The sequence below is a fragment of the Hemiscyllium ocellatum genome, chromosome 13, assembly GCF_020745735.1.
Source record: "Hemiscyllium ocellatum isolate sHemOce1 chromosome 13, sHemOce1.pat.X.cur, whole genome shotgun sequence".
Lineage (NCBI taxonomy): Eukaryota > Metazoa > Chordata > Chondrichthyes > Orectolobiformes > Hemiscylliidae > Hemiscyllium > Hemiscyllium ocellatum.
Window position 1 is genome coordinate 39332433 of NC_083413.1, and position 17317 is coordinate 39349749.

At 40.0% G+C, this 17317-nt stretch overlaps 1 protein-coding gene across 1 annotated transcript in view; it reads left to right on the forward strand.

Moving 5' to 3' along the window:
- Nucleotides 1-17317, forward strand: part of xxylt1 (xyloside xylosyltransferase 1) — a 176680-nt gene that overhangs the window by 102192 nt on the left and 57171 nt on the right. Inside the window, exon 3 of the mRNA XM_060834774.1 lies at nucleotides 13681-13813. Coding sequence (XP_060690757.1) covers nucleotides 13681-13813 — 133 coding nt within the window. The remainder of the gene's footprint in view (nucleotides 1-13680; nucleotides 13814-17317) is intronic.

The following is a 17317-nucleotide window of genomic DNA, read 5'->3' on the forward strand; positions in this document are numbered from 1 at the left end:
ACCTGACCTGTGACCATCGATGATACAAATATCTCAGCAAGAGGCCCAGCAATCACTTTCCTAGTTTCCCACAGAGTTCTAGGGTACACCTGATCAGATCCTGGGGATTTTCCCTCCTTTGTGCGTTTCCAGCCATCCAGCACTTCCTCCTCTGTAATATGGACATTTTTCAAGGTGTCACCATCTATTTCCCTATATTCTGTATCTTCCATATCCTTTTCCACAGTAAATACTGCAAAATAATCGTTTAGTATTTCCCCCATTTTCTGCGGCTCCTCACAAAGGCAGCTTTGCTGGTCTTTGAGGGGCCCTATTCTCTCCCTAGTTACCCTTTTGTCCTTAATGTATTTGTAAAAACCCTTTGGATTCTCCTTAATTCTATTTGCCAAAGCTATCTCATGTCCTCTTTTTGCCCTCCTGATTTCCCTATTAAGTATACTCCTACTTTCTTTATACTCTTCCAAGGATTCACTCGATCTTTCCTGTCTATACCTTACATATGCTTCCTTTTTTTTCTGAACCAAACCCTCAATTTCTTTCGTCATCCAGCATTCCCTATACCTTTCACCCTAACAGGAATATACTGTCTCTGGATTCTCGTTATCTCATTTCTGAAGGCGTCCCATTTTCCAGCCATCCCTTTTACCTGCAAACATCTGCCCCCAATCAGCTTTTGAAAGTTCTTGCCTAATACCGTCAAAATTGGCCTTTCTCCAATTCAGAATTTCAATTTTTAGATCTGGTCTATCCTTTTCCATCACTATTTTAAATCTAATAGAATTATGGTTGCTGGCCCCAAAGTGCTCCCCCACTGACACCTCAGTCACCTGCCCTGGCTTATTTCCCAAGAGTAGGTCAAGTTTTGCACCTTCTCTAGTAGGTACATTCACATAACTGAATCAGAAAAATTGACTTGTACATGCTTAACAAATTCCTCTCCATCTAAACCCTTAACACTATGGCAGTTTCAGTCGATGTTTGGAAAGTTAAAATCCCCGACCATAACAACCCTATTATTCTTACAGATAGCTGAGAGCTCCTTACAAGTTACATCTTGAAAAGGTCTGTTCTCCTGCTCCTGTCCTGTACCTTGTCCCTGTATTTCTGTTTGATTTGGTAAGAAAAGAAATGGAGGACTTAATGGCAAAGAATAGATGGATGTCAGCTCAAAGCAGGCCTACTTTGTCATGCAGGGTATGTCAGGGACAGAGTTCAATGAGAAGAGTAAAGGAGGATATGGTGGTCATATCCCTTGTGGAATATGTACACCAATCTTTCAAGTTCCATCATTCCTGATGCCCCACAGCACCCTAGTTCCAGAACATCCTCTTCCATTTACCACAGGACTTTTAAGGCTAGTGACCCCATCATCTGCTCCTTGTGATTGTGTGTTTGTACTATAACAAAGAAAAAGTGTATTAGTGTGTATCCCATGCATTGGTTGTGTAGATATGCATATCATGTCTCGAACAGCAAGGATAGTGTGTGGAACATTGCAGATGCACAGGATAATGGGGACAGTAATTGTGACGACTGTAGTAGGTGCATGATGTGCAGTTTGCAATGTACCAGGATTCAGTGAAGTACGCTGCTATGATTGGAGCTGAATGCTTAGAAATGGAGGACCTAAGGCTTGCAACCATTGAGATTATAGATGGTGCAGGAAAAGTAAAGAAGCGAGTGAGAATGAAGGGAATCGAACCATGATGGCTCCAGGCCCTGGAAACAATTATCCTTACTTTAATTTGCTTTTCCACATCAGGGCACTGCCCTCAGGATATTTGGTTTTGCCTGGACTAACTCACAAAAGGAACTCCAATGGATTATCTGAAAAACAGGATGTTCTTTTAGTATTGTTTTGGCTGCCATCTTCATAACAGCAGTAATTGAAAACAGCCTATTCTGTAATCAGTCTGCCCAGAGATGTTACTACATGCCACTGGAGCAAATGGAACATTTTTTTAAAAAGCTAATTTTAATTCATTAGTGGGATGTGGATGTAACTGGCAAGGCCAGTGTTAATTTCTTTTGAGATGCAACCACGTTGCTGTGGATCTGGAGTCACATGTGGACTAGACTAGTTAAGATTTCCTTCCCTAAAGGGGATGAGTTTTTCCAACAATCAGCAACTATTTCATGGTCATTAGACTGTCAATCATGTCTCATGAACTTGATTGAGGTTTTTGAAGAAGTAACAAAAGAGGATTGATGAGGGCAGAGTGGTGGATGTGATCTATATAAGTTCTGTAAGGCGTTCGACAAGGTTCCTCATGGGAGACTGGTTCACAAGGTTAAATCTCATGGAATACAGGGAGAACTAGCCATTTGGAAACAGAACTGGCTCAAAGGTGGAAGACAGAGTGATAGTGGAGAGTTACTTTTCAGACCGGGGGCCTGTGATGAGTGGAGTGCCACAAAGATTGGTGCTGGGTCCACTGCTTTTCGTCATTTATATAAATGATTTGGATGTGAACAAAGGAGGTATAGTTAGTAAGATTGCAGGTGACACCAAAATTGGAGGTGTAGTGGACAGCGAAGAGGGTTATCTCAGATTACAATGGGATCTTGATCACATGGGTCAATGGGCTGAGGACTGGCAGATGGAGTTTAATTCAGATAAATGTGACGTGCTACATTTTGGGAAAGCAAATCTTAGCAGAACTTATAGACTTAATGGTAAGGATCTAGGAGGCATTGCTGAACAAAAAGACCTTGGAGTGCAGGTTCATAATCCCTTGAACGCAGAGTCGCAGGTACAGTAGATAGGACAGTGACGAAGGTGTTTGGTATGCTTTCCTTTATTGATCGTATTGGCTGTACAGGACATTGGTTAGGCCACTTTTGGAATATTGCGTGCAATTCTGGTTTCCTTCGTATCGGAAGGATATTGTGAAACTTGCAAGAGTTCAGAAAAGATTGACAAGGAAGTTGCCAGGGTTGGAGGATTTGAGCTATAGGGGGAGGCTGAACAGGCTTGGGACTGTTTTCCCTGGAGCATTGGAGGCTGAGGGGTGACCTTATAGGCGTTCAAAGTTTGTGAAAAGATTTGTAGCTCGGGTGCTCATTGTTGTGGTTCTGTTCACCGAGCTGGGAATTTGTGTTGCAGACATTTTATCCCCTGTCTAGGTGACAGCCTCAGTGCTTGGGAGCCTCCTGTGAAGCGCTTCTGTGATCTTTCATCCGGCATTTGTCGTGGTTTGAACCTGCTGCTTCCGGTTGTCAGTTCCAGCTGTCCGCTGCAGTGGTCGGTATATTGGGTCCAGATCGATATGTTTATTGATTGAATCTGTGGATGAGTGCCACGCCTCTAGGAATTCCCTGGCTGTTCTCTGTTTGGCTTGTCCTATATTAGTAGTGTTGTCCCAGTCGAATTCATGTTGCATGTCATCTGCATGTGTAGCTACTAAGGTCGTGTCATTTCGTGGCTAGTTGGTGTTCATGGATGCGGATCTTTAGCTGTCTTCCTGTTTGTCCAATGTAGTGTTTTGTGCAGTCCTTGCATGGGATTTTGTACACTACATTGGTTTTGCTCTTGCTGAGTACCGGGTCCTTCGTTCTCGTGAGTTGTCTGAGAGTGGCTGCTGGTTTGTGTGCTGTTATGAGTCCTAGTGCAGTGTGTTGTGGCCCTTTTGAATAGTGTCTTGATGCAACTTCTTTTGTGTGTGTTGGGGTGGTTGCTTTCGTATATCAAGATTTGGTCTGTGTGTGTGGCTTTCCTGTATACCTTTGTGGTGAATTCACACACTGTAGTACACCAGAACTGCAAAAAGAAGAAGAGGAACACCTATACAATGTGTTCGCCAAAAATGGAAACCCGCGCAATTTCATTAACAGATTCCTAAGGGAAAGACAACGGAACGAGGACATGCCACAACCCAAAGGACTAGCCACACTACCATACATCAGGAACATTTCCGAACTGACAGCCAGACTACTGCGACCACTAGGACTCATAACAGCACACAAACCAGCAGCCACTCTCAGACAACAACTCACCAGAACGAAGGACCCGATACCCAGCGTGAGCAAAACCAACGTAGTGTACAAAATCCCATGTGAGGACTGCACAAAACACTACATAGGACGAACAGAAGAGAGCTCACGATCCGCATCCATGAATACCAACTAGCCACGAAACGACATGACTAGCTATCCCTAGTAGCTACACACGCAGATGACATGCAACATGAATTCGACTGGGACAACACTACTATTATAGGACAAGTCAAACAGAGAACAGCCAGGAAATTCCTAGAGGCATGGCACTCATCCACATATTCAATCAATAAGCACATCGACCTGGACCCAATATACCGGCCACTGCAATGGACAGCTGGAACTGACAACTGGGAGCGGCAGATACAAACCACTACAAATGCCGGAGGAAAGATCACAGAAGCGCTTCACAGGAGGCTCCCAAGCACTGAGGATGTCACGTAGACAGGGGACGAAAAGTCTGCAACACAAATTCCCAGCTCGGCGAACAGAACCACAACATCTTATAGGTGTTTATAAAATCATGAGGGGTATGGATAGGATAAATATACAAAGTTTTTTTCCCTGGGGTGGGAGAGACCAGAACAGGGGCATAGGTTTAGGGTGTGAGGGGAAAGACATAAAAGGTACCTAAGGGTCAGTTTTGTATTCACACAGAGGATGGTGCGTGTATGGAATGAGCTCCAGAGGCAGTGGTGAGGCTGGTAAAATTGCAGCATTTAAAAGGCATCTGGATGGGTATATGCATAGGGAGGGTTTAGAGGGATATGAGCCAAGTTCTGGCTAATGGGACAAGATTAGGTTAGGATATCTGGTTGGCATGGACGCATTGGACCGAAGGGTCTGTTTCCATGCTGTAAATCTCTATGACTATAACCTCATTGTATTGAATTCAAATTCCACCATCTGTCATCATGGAATCTGAACCTGGTTCTCCAGAACATTACCGGAATCTCTGGATTAATAGTCTAGTGATAATACCACTATGCTATCACCACAGCAGTTTTGACTTTGAACGATATTTGAACCCAAGCTTCCTGGCATTTACATTGCACCACAAGAGTTCTATTAAAAGATGCACAGTCCTTTCCACCACTGTTCACCATGTAATCCTAAACATAATAGTCAAGATATTTTTTAATCAGCTTGTTCAGATGTGTTATGGCACACTTCAGGAGCAGGTGGGATTTAACCCCAGTCCTCCTGGCTCAGAGTTAGGAACTTTACCACTGCTCCACAAGAGCCCTATGTAAAAAGTGCATTCTGGCTTTAAATGCTCTTTTTGATGTCCTGCATTCCAAATTAGCCATCTTCCAACAAGCAACTGCCTGAGCACTGCCAGCAGTAAATAAGGCACATGCATCAATTTGACTTGTACCTTGTGCTAACATCTTAGCAATTATCCTGCTGCCTTCTTTGTAGTAGGTGGGTTAAAATCCCTTTCTAATATTGATCTTAAATATTCTGCTCCCCATTCCTATTTACGAAATTCCACAAGTTATGGTGTTGGTGATGAAAACATTTTTAATTACAGTAATTTTCTGTAGCATGAAACAGATAAAAGTTTTTCTATTTACTTATTTTGAAACATTTAAGGTTTCAGTGGATTGAGCTTTATCATTTCAGTGGTGAGCTTCCTGCCTGAAAGTTGACTTGATTAAGATCTGATTGAAGTTTTCCCATTGATACATTCTGAATATCCTGAAACCGTTGTCCAGATCAAACAATCTCAGTGAAAGATTATCAGTGAATTAATGTGGATCACTGGAGATTCCAAGCTCACTGATTTTTTGATATTTTAGTTTAACTTTTTTTCTTGTTGTCAATTACCTAATTATTAAGGATCAGTTGTGACCAATTTTGCAGGTATATTGCATTTAAGGTGTCATATGTGTTCGAGTCATACAACTTAGACATAAAACCCATGACTCTATAAACTACCCAAGGATACTAGCAAGGATCTACCCTCAAGAGATCCTTTCCATCATGTACTACATTAGGCTTCCCAAAATCTCTGACTTCTATACCCTTTGTTTGTGGGTTCGATATATAATGTGTTACTAATGAATCTTATTGTTCTATGTAGGTTGCCTTTATTATACTATATTGAGTTATTTGTCTAAACCATGGGGTAAAATTCCACCCTAATGTTATCTACATGCAATTAGCTTAGAATTATAGAATCTCTACAGTGCGGAAGGAGGCCATTCAGCCCACTGTGTCCATGCCATTCCTCTGAAGTACATCCCACGCAGACCCAACTACCCCTCTCCCCAATCTATCCCCGTAACCCTGCATTTCCCATGGGTAATCCACCTAGCCTGCACAACCCTGGACACGATGGACAATTTATTTCGGCCAATCCACCTTGTGACATGCAGTGGCTTAAGGAGGTGTATTTTGTTCTAGTTTCTTTTAAGAGCGAAATTAAACAAGATGTACAGAGCAGTCTGTTGTCATGTAAATAGCTTGTGAGGCTTGGGTTTTTTCCCTAAAGTTAGAACAATAAAAGCAGTTTGGATGGGTGTGGTCAACGCTCACAGACCAAGATTTCTAGTTTTGTTTCTAGCTTTTAGATTCAGCAGAAACTCCTGGAGTTTTGAAGAAGTAGAAGCTATGTTTGTTCCCCCCTCTCTCGTATACAGCTAGAAACTGGAGTTTTTCTTCCTACTGAGGCACTGCCTGTGAGAAAATCTGACTTTTAAATTTGCCTTTTTGCCAAGGGGGTATGTTTGAGATGTTACTATGTTGGAACAATTAATTAGTAATAGTTACTGTATATTATTCTGTTATGTTTTCCAATAGAGTTGTTATTCTAACTTCTTCTTTCTTTGGTTATATTTTAACTATAGTGTTTGAATAAATCGCTTTGCTTAATGTTGAGTAGTTTGACCAGTCCAGTTCCATCTGGAACACAATACTTTACATTTGCATTTAAAATTTTTAAAGAAACAGGCTCTAGGCTGCCTTCTTAAAATATTTTGAGACAGTCTGGATGTGCACATCTATGAGAGAAAACCAGAGCACCTGGAGGAAACCCAGGAAGACACAAGAAAAATGTGCAAACTCCACACGGACAGTCAGCGGAGGCTGGAATTGAACCTGACTCCCTGGCACTGTGAGGCATTAAGCCACCATGCTGCCCCAGCTTCTTGCATCAATGCATGTGCCTTCTGTCCTTAATCAACCAGGCCTTTATATACCTCTTCCTTATCGCAGCCTAGACAGTTCCAGGTCATAGGACTGTTGAGCCATAGGATTGTTCACTAAAGTAACATCTACTACCACAAGCTGATTAAGTTTCACATTTCAGAAAGCATCTGAATTAAGCAAAATTAACTGAAATCTTAAAACAAGTTGTAATATGGCCTTTGATTTAGTTATCTAGCCATTTACTCTTCCAGTATTGCACCATGACTCACTTTCAGGCTAGGCACAATTTTCAGCACCTAAGAATAATGATTCTGCTGATTTGTTTCTCAAAAATTGAAACATTAAGCAGTTTCCAGTAAAATTAAACTTACAGGCTTATATTCCACAACCCCTGATGAAGAAGCAGCACTCTGAAAGCTAATGCTTCCAAATAAATCTTTTGGACTATAACCTGGCGTTGTGTGATGTGTAACTTAGTAAAAAATCTAATTATTTTAACTATTTCAGGCTGACTATTAAATGCACATTTCTACTTAAGCAGTTTTGTTTCTGAGTTCTAACACCATTTTTGTTATTTTTTCTGCTAAAATATGCACCATGTTGCAATTGCAAAGTAAATTTGAAACTCTTTCGTGCTATTTGCTATTCGCACGTGGCCATTGTTCTGGGGATTGTGGGTTAAGGATCGGCCATTACAGTCGTTGTTTTTTATATAGACTAGGAAATGAACTCATTACAATTAAATCTTCATTGTTGGGTCGCTCACGCAAAGAAGAACTTCAAATAGTGTTGTTCATGCTATTTGGTTTTGTAGGCTTATTTTTAAAAAAAATTAATTGCTCTTGGTGAACCAACCATGGGAAAGCAACCAACATTATTAAAGATCCCTCCCACCATAGTTATACTTGCTTCCACCCTGTTTCATCGGGCAGAAGATATGAAAGTTTGAATCACATGCGTACAGATTCAAGAACAGTTTCTTCCCTGCTGTTACCACGCTTTTGAATGGACCTCTCAAATGGTAATGTTGAACTCTCTCTGCACCTTCTCTCTGGCTGTTACACTGTATTCTGCACTCTGTTCTGCTACCCTGATGAACTTTGTATGGTACGATCTGCCTGTAGAGCATGCAAAACAACATTTTTCCACTGAATTTCAGTACATGCGACAACAATAAATCAAATCAAAGTATGGAGATGGTAGTGTGGTGGCAATGTCACTAGATGAGTAATTCAGATACCCCAAACTAATGATGTGGGCCAAGAGTTTGAAATCCATCATGGCCGGTGGCGAAAGTTGAATTCAATCAAAATCTGGAATTAAAAGCTAATGATTAAATGGTGATCACCTAGCCATTGTTGATGTGTTCATTAATGTTCTTCAGGAAAGAAAATCTGCCATTACTACTTGATCTGGCCTACAGTGACTCCAAACCCAAGACAATCTGAAATGGTCTAGCAAGCCAATTAGGTCAAGGAGAATTAGGAATGGGCAATAAAAGTTGGTTTAGCAACTGACACCCAAATCCCATGAATGAGTAATGCTAGACAAGCGTAGGTATCTGGAGACAATGAACTTTTGTGGCACCTTGTAGTATTTGCCACCTCTATCAGTATTTAGATTAGATTACTTACAGTGTGGAAACAGGCCAACAAGTCCACACCGACCCGCCGAAGCACACCCACCCAGACCCATTCCCCTACATTTGCCCACGCACCTAACACTACGGGCAATTTAGCATGGCCAATTCACCTAACCTGCACATTTTTGGACTGTGGGAGGAAACCCACGCAGACACGGGGAGAATGTGCAAACTCCACACAGTCAGTCGCCTGAGGCGGGAATTGAACCCAGGTCTCTGGCGCTGTGAGGCAGCAGTGCTAACCACTGTGTCACCGTGCCGCCCACAGGGTCATTGCTGCAGGGTCATTGTTGTTTGGGGTAGTTTGTTGCCACCAATCCTCCTTTTTCTTTGTTTAGTCTTCACCTTATCAAGTGACCCCAGGTGGATGGTACATCAATACAGAATATTGACAAAAGAGGCTGTTCTTAGATAACAAAATAGCCTGATAGCAATGGGTGCAACCTCAAAGTACACTGCTCTCTCTAAAGCTAGAGTAGAATTCCCTGTCTCCAAAGCTCGAGGAGAGCTCCTTGTCTCCACCCGCAGTCTGTATGTGATATTAATGGAATGGGTGGAGCCAAAGTAACATAAATATTAATCCTTTCAGACCTGTTAGCTTACACAACAGAAGTTATAAGGCGGTACACTTGTGATTGCAAGCATCAACTATCACAGAATGATGTTGTTATGCTGATGAAAGTGAGGACTGCAAATGTTGAAGTTTAGAGTCAAGATTAGAGTAGTGCTGGAAAAACACAGCAGGTCAGGCAGCATCCGAGAAGCAGGAAAATCGATGTTTCAAGCAAAAGCCCTTCATCAGGAAAGAGGCTGAAAGCCTCGGAGAGTGGAAAGATAAATGGGAGGGGGTGGTGCTGGGGAGAAGGTAGTTGAGTGCAATAGGTGGATGGAGGGTGGGGGTAAAGATGATAGGTTGGAGAGGAGGGTGGAGCGCATAGGTGGGAGGGAAGATTGACAAGTGGGGCAGATCATTAGGACAGTGCTGAGCTGGAAGGTTGGGACTGGGGTGAGGTGGGGGGAGGGGAAATGAAAATGTGAAGTCCACATTGATACCGTGGGGTTGAAGGGTTCTGAGGCAAAAGATGAGGCACCCCTCCTCCAGGCATCGGGTGGCAGGATGTGGCGATGGAGGAGGCGAGGACCTGCATGTCCTCAGCAGAGTGGGAGGGGGAGTTGAAATGTTCGGACTCGGGGTGGTGGGGTTGATTGGTGTGGGTGTTCCAGAGATGTTCTGTGAAGCACTCTGAGAGTAGGCGTCCAGTCTCCCCAGTGTAGAGGAGACCACATTGGGAGCAATGGATTATGCTGTGTGGTCAGTCCATGTTACATAATTCTTTATCCATAATCCTTAGAGCAGATGAATGATCTGCTTAATTGTGTCATTGAGTATAATCTGCATCGTCCTCTGTAAGAGCAACTAGTGCAGCCCTCAAGAAAAACACGTTTCCTTTTGAAATGTTTCTATTGCATGTGGGTACGCTGTATGAGAGTACAAGAACAGGGGAAGAAAAAATAACTGATAAATAACTAAATAAAGTGAATGCAGATGGCAATGATTAACAGCTGATTTTATTTTTTAAAAATATGACCTTGGTTGAAATTTATACTCAAATGGAGCATGCTGCACGAAAGTTTTTGTTATTTGTGATTCCAGATGAGTGCTTAATGAAACAATTGAATTGTTTCCAATAAACATCACAGTAAGAGTCCCCTGAGGTGAAATACATTATGGTCATGCACTTCACACACTAATTCGGCATTCACTTTTGACTCTCAGTATTTTGCACAAGGTGTCTTCGGCATTACATCATTAATTGATTTCTAATGTATTCCGGTAACTTCTGGTCTTGATTAAATGTTTTATACCTAAGCTTTTGTACAACAAAAGTGACTTTTTATTTTTTCTGTAGTTTAACATTTACAAGACATTACTTATGCAATCCTTTATTGCATAACAAACCCGAATATTTTAAAATAAAATTAAATGAAAACAAATGTTGGCCACAGTGCATATGAGCCTCATGTTTAATGTGCTTCAGGATTTGAGAATACATTTCCATTGATGTAGCATTTTGCAATATGAATTGTGATGTGTTGAAACACGTTGAAATTAATTCTAAAGATCAAATGCATATATAAGATTGTTGAGACAATTGGAGGTTATTTCAGTCCTTTTACTTAATTTCCACTTTATTCAATCAAAGAAATAGATTAAAGTTTTATGGAAAACATTATTCCACCATTGATATTTACTTTACTAATAATCGTTTATTGAAGCCTTTAAAAAATGGATCTGTCTGCATACACAATATGTCCTGCTAAAAATCTGTAGTAAAGCATTGACAGCATTGAAACACTTTATGTTAACATTTCCAATCGAATGTTAAAATTTGGAAATTTATCTTCAATTATTAACTGAGACCGTGAAGATAATTTGAGTGTTAAATTACATAGAATGGACAGGAAAAGCAACTGGACCATTAAACCTAGGCATAGTGGCAGAAATAGTTCTTTCAGCCCATCAATGAGATCATGGCTTATCTAATTAAAAATTATAATACCTCATTTTGCACTCTTTTTCTCTGAAAAGGAGCCTCAATACCTTATTTACACTCTCTATTGTCTTTTCAACTTGTATAGCCATGTCTAGAGACTTGTGCGTCTATATACTCAGACTTTGTTGTTTAGCTTGTTTAGTTCTTTATTTTCCAAGTGTAAGTGTGCCCTTTATTCCTTTTAATAAACAAAAATAGGGAGGTTTGAAACATTGCAATGAAGTTAGATTTTGTGGATCAATATCCTGTGTATCAAGGAAAACTTAAAAACCTTGCTGTTAAAATTATTTGGACAATGCCCAAAAGCCCAACTTAGTGAATACTTCAGCAATTACTGCATAACTTGATTTTGTCTAGTCATTTGGATTAAATCACATGAAATCTGGAAATGTGGGTTTGATCCACTGCTAATATAAAATAAGTTTCTGACTCAGTTTTTTCTATATATACCAGAGAATTCTGTGACCTCATCCAATATTACAATGTCCCCTTCTCATCTTTATGAAAATCAAGCAGCTTTTTGTTTTAAAGCTAGGTCTTCCATGGCAATTCTTTCAAGCAACAGGAATTAGTTCTGAAGAGAATAATTTAGCATGTTGATTTCTATTTCGTCCAAGCATTAGTTTGAAGGAATATCTCGAAGGAGGCATATGTGATCGAAAGGTAGAGACCGTGGTTTGAGGGGAATATTCCAGAGCTTAGGGTTTGGCTTTCAGTGGAGCAGTTAAAATTGGGAATGCACAAAAGGCCATAATCGGAAGACTTTAAAAATTCCTAAGGGCTGTGGGATTGGAGAATATTACAGAATTGTGAAATGGGTAAAATAATGGAGGGATTTGTAAACAACGATGAACAAGAGCACAAAAAAGTCGATAAAGATGATAAGACCTATTGAGCCTGGATTTCCATTCAATGTGATCTTGGTTTGAGCTTCATTGTCCTGCTTGTGCCCAATTTCCTGGATTTTCTGAGAGACCAAATGTCTATCAATTCCAACATTATTATGTTCAGTGATGGAGTATTCACAACACTCTGAAGTAGAGAATTCCAGAGATTAACGACCCATTAAGTGAAGAAATTTCTCCTCTTCTCAGACCTGAACGATCAATTACCCTGAGACAATGTCCATATTTACATCTGAGGTGTTTTGTTTTCCTTTGTTTCTTATTTCCTTGCTTCTTTCATTTATTACCTGCTGTTTCTCCTTTAAAAGTTGCAGACTTGCGTCAGTAGGTGCCATTCATGCCTAAAAAGAATGAGTGGTGAATCTTTGTTTTCATGCTTTTCCAAAGGGGCAAAATGACAGAACCAATGACTGTGAATTGGTGAGCTTTTTAATAAAATGGAACATTTAAAAATTTGTTTGTTTATCTGGTGTAATGTGTTAGAGCTTTCCTCTCAGTACTTTTTAAATGTTTATTTTTAGGTCTGATCCACTTTGTCCCTTGTAAACTGCCTTTCCTTTTTGTAAAAGTGAGGAGTACTCCATGATTCAGTATACTGTAGATATGTAACCTTCAGGTTTGGTTGGAGCACTTTAGCTTTGATTGTAGGATTTTAATTTTGATTGTGGGTGTAGCTTCAGCTCTGAACTTGGATAGATAATTGGATGACTTATAGGAAAAATACTACACTGCTGCCATACTGCTGTTATCTCTTTAGCCTTTAATATCCTCTTACTGTCGTTAACTAGCTGTCCCATCTAGCTTTTAGTGCCACATACAGCCACTATAATGTGATTTGCATTTTTCAATATGTTAGTGTACATAATATATAGCAGAGAGTTTTCTTATTGAAATGGATATCTTGAAGTTTATTAACAACAGATATTTACACAGCTGCAATATCGCAGACTTATACACATAACTTGGGTTCTGTGTTTGCTGATGTTATATATTATATGCACATCGCTGACTGACTGAATGCACAATGTATAACAGAGAAGAAGACTAACACAATAATATTTTATCTGTGATCACATATATACTTAATGGGTTACTGTTAATAAAAGCTGACATGAAAATTAAAATCACAATGTCATATGTCAAAAATCGCATGACAGTGGGTTATAGTCCAACAGGTTTATTTGAAACTGCAAGCTTTCGAAGCCTCCCGGATTCTTCCTGGCACTGTAAAGTTTATAGTAACTCTAGCTAACTCTCCTGTTTGTCTACCACGTATTTAGTTTTTTTTTGGCTGTACATGTCGTTGACTACAGTGAACTTTTCTTTTCAGAGACCAAACGGTGCCTTTGAATGAACGTTGGATATAATACATCCTGTCTGTTTCCAGTGACCTATGTGTGACCTAATTTTTCCTCCTTTTGTTTTGCAGAAATGACTCGTATTGTGCAGTTGGACCTGGATTTGAAGTACATGTCTAACATCAGGAGTCTGTTTGGGGAGTTTGAGATGTTCCAGCCAGGAGCTGTGATAGGGATCGCCAGAGAAATGCAGCCTGTTTACAGGTATTGAAATCACTGCAATAGCCCTAAAAGCCTGGCCAGAAACAAAAATGAAGAATGTAGACCTAAGAAGTTATTACAAATACAAGGTCTGTGCTGAGGGTCTGATTGCCATTTGTAGTTTCTTTCTGCTGAATTCTAAATACAACCTAAATATATAATTTCAGAGATTTTGGCATAAGAAATCATGGTTAGAATTGTCATTTTAGATTTTATTTTCTGAATGAGTCTTACAGCTGGTATCTTATAGTTTTCATTCAATATGTCAATATATTTTTCTATCCAACTGCCCAAACATAAGCCATTTATAAAGCAACATTATAGCATGGAAGTAATTCTTGAAAATTAAGTATAAAAATTGTAGTTACTTATTAATGAGTTGCTCTTAACATATAGGAAACATCTATAAATTCTTACATCTTTGTCTGATAAGATTGTCTTTAGAAAAATAATTGGATTCTTATTGATGAACTAAATTAAAATCTTTATTATATTTAAAGATATTGTGTGTGCAGCAGAACTCTATGATGCCCAGATTTCAGAAACACAAGTGCACCCAAAATGGAGTTCAGCACACACCCACACCCTGGTGCTACTTGCTTTAGGCTCATGGTCATGAGAAGATGAATTTCAGCACTCAAAGAGAAGATAGGTTTCTGCTCCAAAGAGCTACTGACACACTTCAGGTAGCGTCTCTGCTATCCCAGTAATGTTGTGGAGAACAAATTGCTGGAGTAGCCTTGCAAGTCTCTTTGACTGCTGCTATCCTGAGCTTGTATGACAGCAAGCTGGCCTTGCATTACTTCAGTCTGAGCTTCAATTATAGGTATCAGGCACTGGATGGCATCAAAACCTACAGCCTGGTTGGAACCATATGTACATGAATGGTTTTTTTGTCCCTACCTCTACAATGGGCAGGACAGGTTCCACAATCTGTGTGAAGTTTAGTTCTGGGCTCCTCCATGCTTCTTTGGCTAATTACAGGCCTTCAGGTAGGTGTGGTAATTCACAACCATTTCATCATGCATACCTGTCAGCCTTCTTTTGTAGGCCACCTCCTTGAAACATCCTCTGAGTCCTCTACAGCTGAGCCTGCAACAACCTCACTATCCATCGAGCTGGCATCTATGCTATCCTTGTCCCATGCCCAGTCTGCAGTCTATTCTTCCTCTGTCTCACTGTGTGCAATGGACACCTTGTGATGCATCTCTTCCTCTGGGTCAGAAGCTCTGAGTTGAAGTCCCACCTCAGCATTTGATGGCTGTGGGAGGCATGTTAATTATCAATCTGTAAATCTTCCAAAAATCCATTGGTAGGCACTAACAGTGGGTGGGTTTCCAGGTCATTCAGAGTTGTGTCGAAATTGCAGTGAACAGTTGCATAGTGTGTACCAGATTGTTTCAGTAGCAGTAATGCAAATTTGTGCTTATGTTGAGTCTGATATCCCTAAGAGACCATCATTTGTCTCAGGTTTAATGTAAATAGCTAATAAGTATTATGTAATAAACCTGAGCGAGCTTTATCTTCTGCTGAAGACTTTGAGTAGCTGCCCTTCCTCACATGGTATAAGAAGTTTAGACTAATATCAATAAGAATCAATGGCAGTTAATCAACATATGGTATCCCAGATTGTTCCAGAGGAAAAGCAAATAAACATATGCAAAAGCACACACATAGCTATAAGTCCTGCTAGAAATGCGAGTTTCACAAAATCTTAGAATAGATCCAATACTGCAGCAATATCATTGATGTAATGACATTTGAGATGGCAGAATTATGAAGTCTCTAGTGGTTTTGCAGGGCTTTTCATAGATGTTGATTTCCAGAAGCAGTTTTAGAAAAGGAAATTGAGACAGCCCAAGTCTCTTCAAATAGCCGGATAAAGGGGCAAGTGTGAAACATTTCCTGAACATACTTTAATTTCTTTGTAATTCTTATGAGCCAAGAAATTTGCATATGATATTGTACTGAGTGGTCCTTCATGCTAATGCATCGTGATGAAGAAATATACCATGAAAACGTATCATGGAAAAGAGCTAATATTTTATACTAAGTGCAATGTACATATTGCAATGTGGCTAGTGATATTTTACTTTTCAGAATCTCATCAATCAGATGAAAATGGAAACATGTAAGAGTTGCTAAAGCAGAGGATTTGGAACTGAATGCATAATAATTTCTGTGTGCCTTTCACACAAATGAGATTGGCAGTCGACTAACCTGGGTTTATTGGAATAGTGCTCAGAAGCATTAGATGTTTTCTGTGTTTGGTACTTCATTTTGCAAAGATTCAGCATGTCTCTCAAGTAAATTTATTTTTACTTGAGTTTACTTCTGAGACTGCTATCTCTGATATCTTCTTGCATTAGTTTAAAAAGATGTGTAGGTTTGAAATTATAGGATTTCACATCACTTTATGGTATCTGTATGGTACTGTGTTTATGATGAAAGAATAATGACATTCAAGCAATTAACTTGAATTCAGGTATCTGGAGTAGTTTTCAATTGTAAAGAAATAGATTAAATTGGAGGTTTCAGTGAGGTATGTCTTTAAAAAAGACACAGTTATATAGCACCTTTCACAACGTCAGAGCATCCCAAAGTATAGCATCATTATTAAGCGTATGTATGGTATATTCTGGAAAATACAACAACCAATTTACACACAGAAAATTCACGCAAACAGCTGATAACAATCAGGTTCTCAGTTTTGTGATGTCAGTTAAGGGATGATTACCCAGCCCTTTACTGGAAATACACCCTGGATCTGGAGAGGGGAGACATGTCCGGCTTTAATACCTTATGTGAAATATGGCTGTTCTGAGAGTGCAGTACTGTCTTGGTACTGCACAAATGGTACACCTTTTGATTTTTGTTCTTAAGTGGGGCTTAAACCTGCGACCGTTTTGACTTCAAGGTAAGAGTCTGAACAGAGCCATGAGTTAAGACATGTTAAGTTATTAAAACAGCCATCAAATACAATGAAACTAAATATTAAAATTCAGGTATCATCAGAGCTGAGCTGGGTTACTTAGTTATTTTCTTAAGGTAAAGCCTCAGCATTAAATACTATCTCTGGATAATCATAGAGATGTACAGCATGGAAACAGACCCTTTGGTCCAATTCGCCCATGTCGACCAGATATCCCAACCCAATCTAGTCCCACCTGCCAGCACCCGGCCCATATCCCTCCAACCTTTCCTGTTCATATACCCATCCAGATGCCTGTTAAATGTTGCAATCGCATTAGCCTCCACCACTTCCTTTGGCAGCTCATTCCACACACATACCACCAAGTTTGAAAAGGCAAGGACTGATTAGGGATAGTCAACATGGCTTTGTGTGTGGGAAATCATGTCTCACAAACTTGATTGAATATTTTGAAGAAGTAACAAAGAGGATTGGTGAGGGCAGAGTGGTAGACATGATCTATAACAACTTCAGTAAGGCGTTCAACAAGGTTCCCCATGGGAGACTGGTTAGCAAGGTTAGATCTCATGGAATAG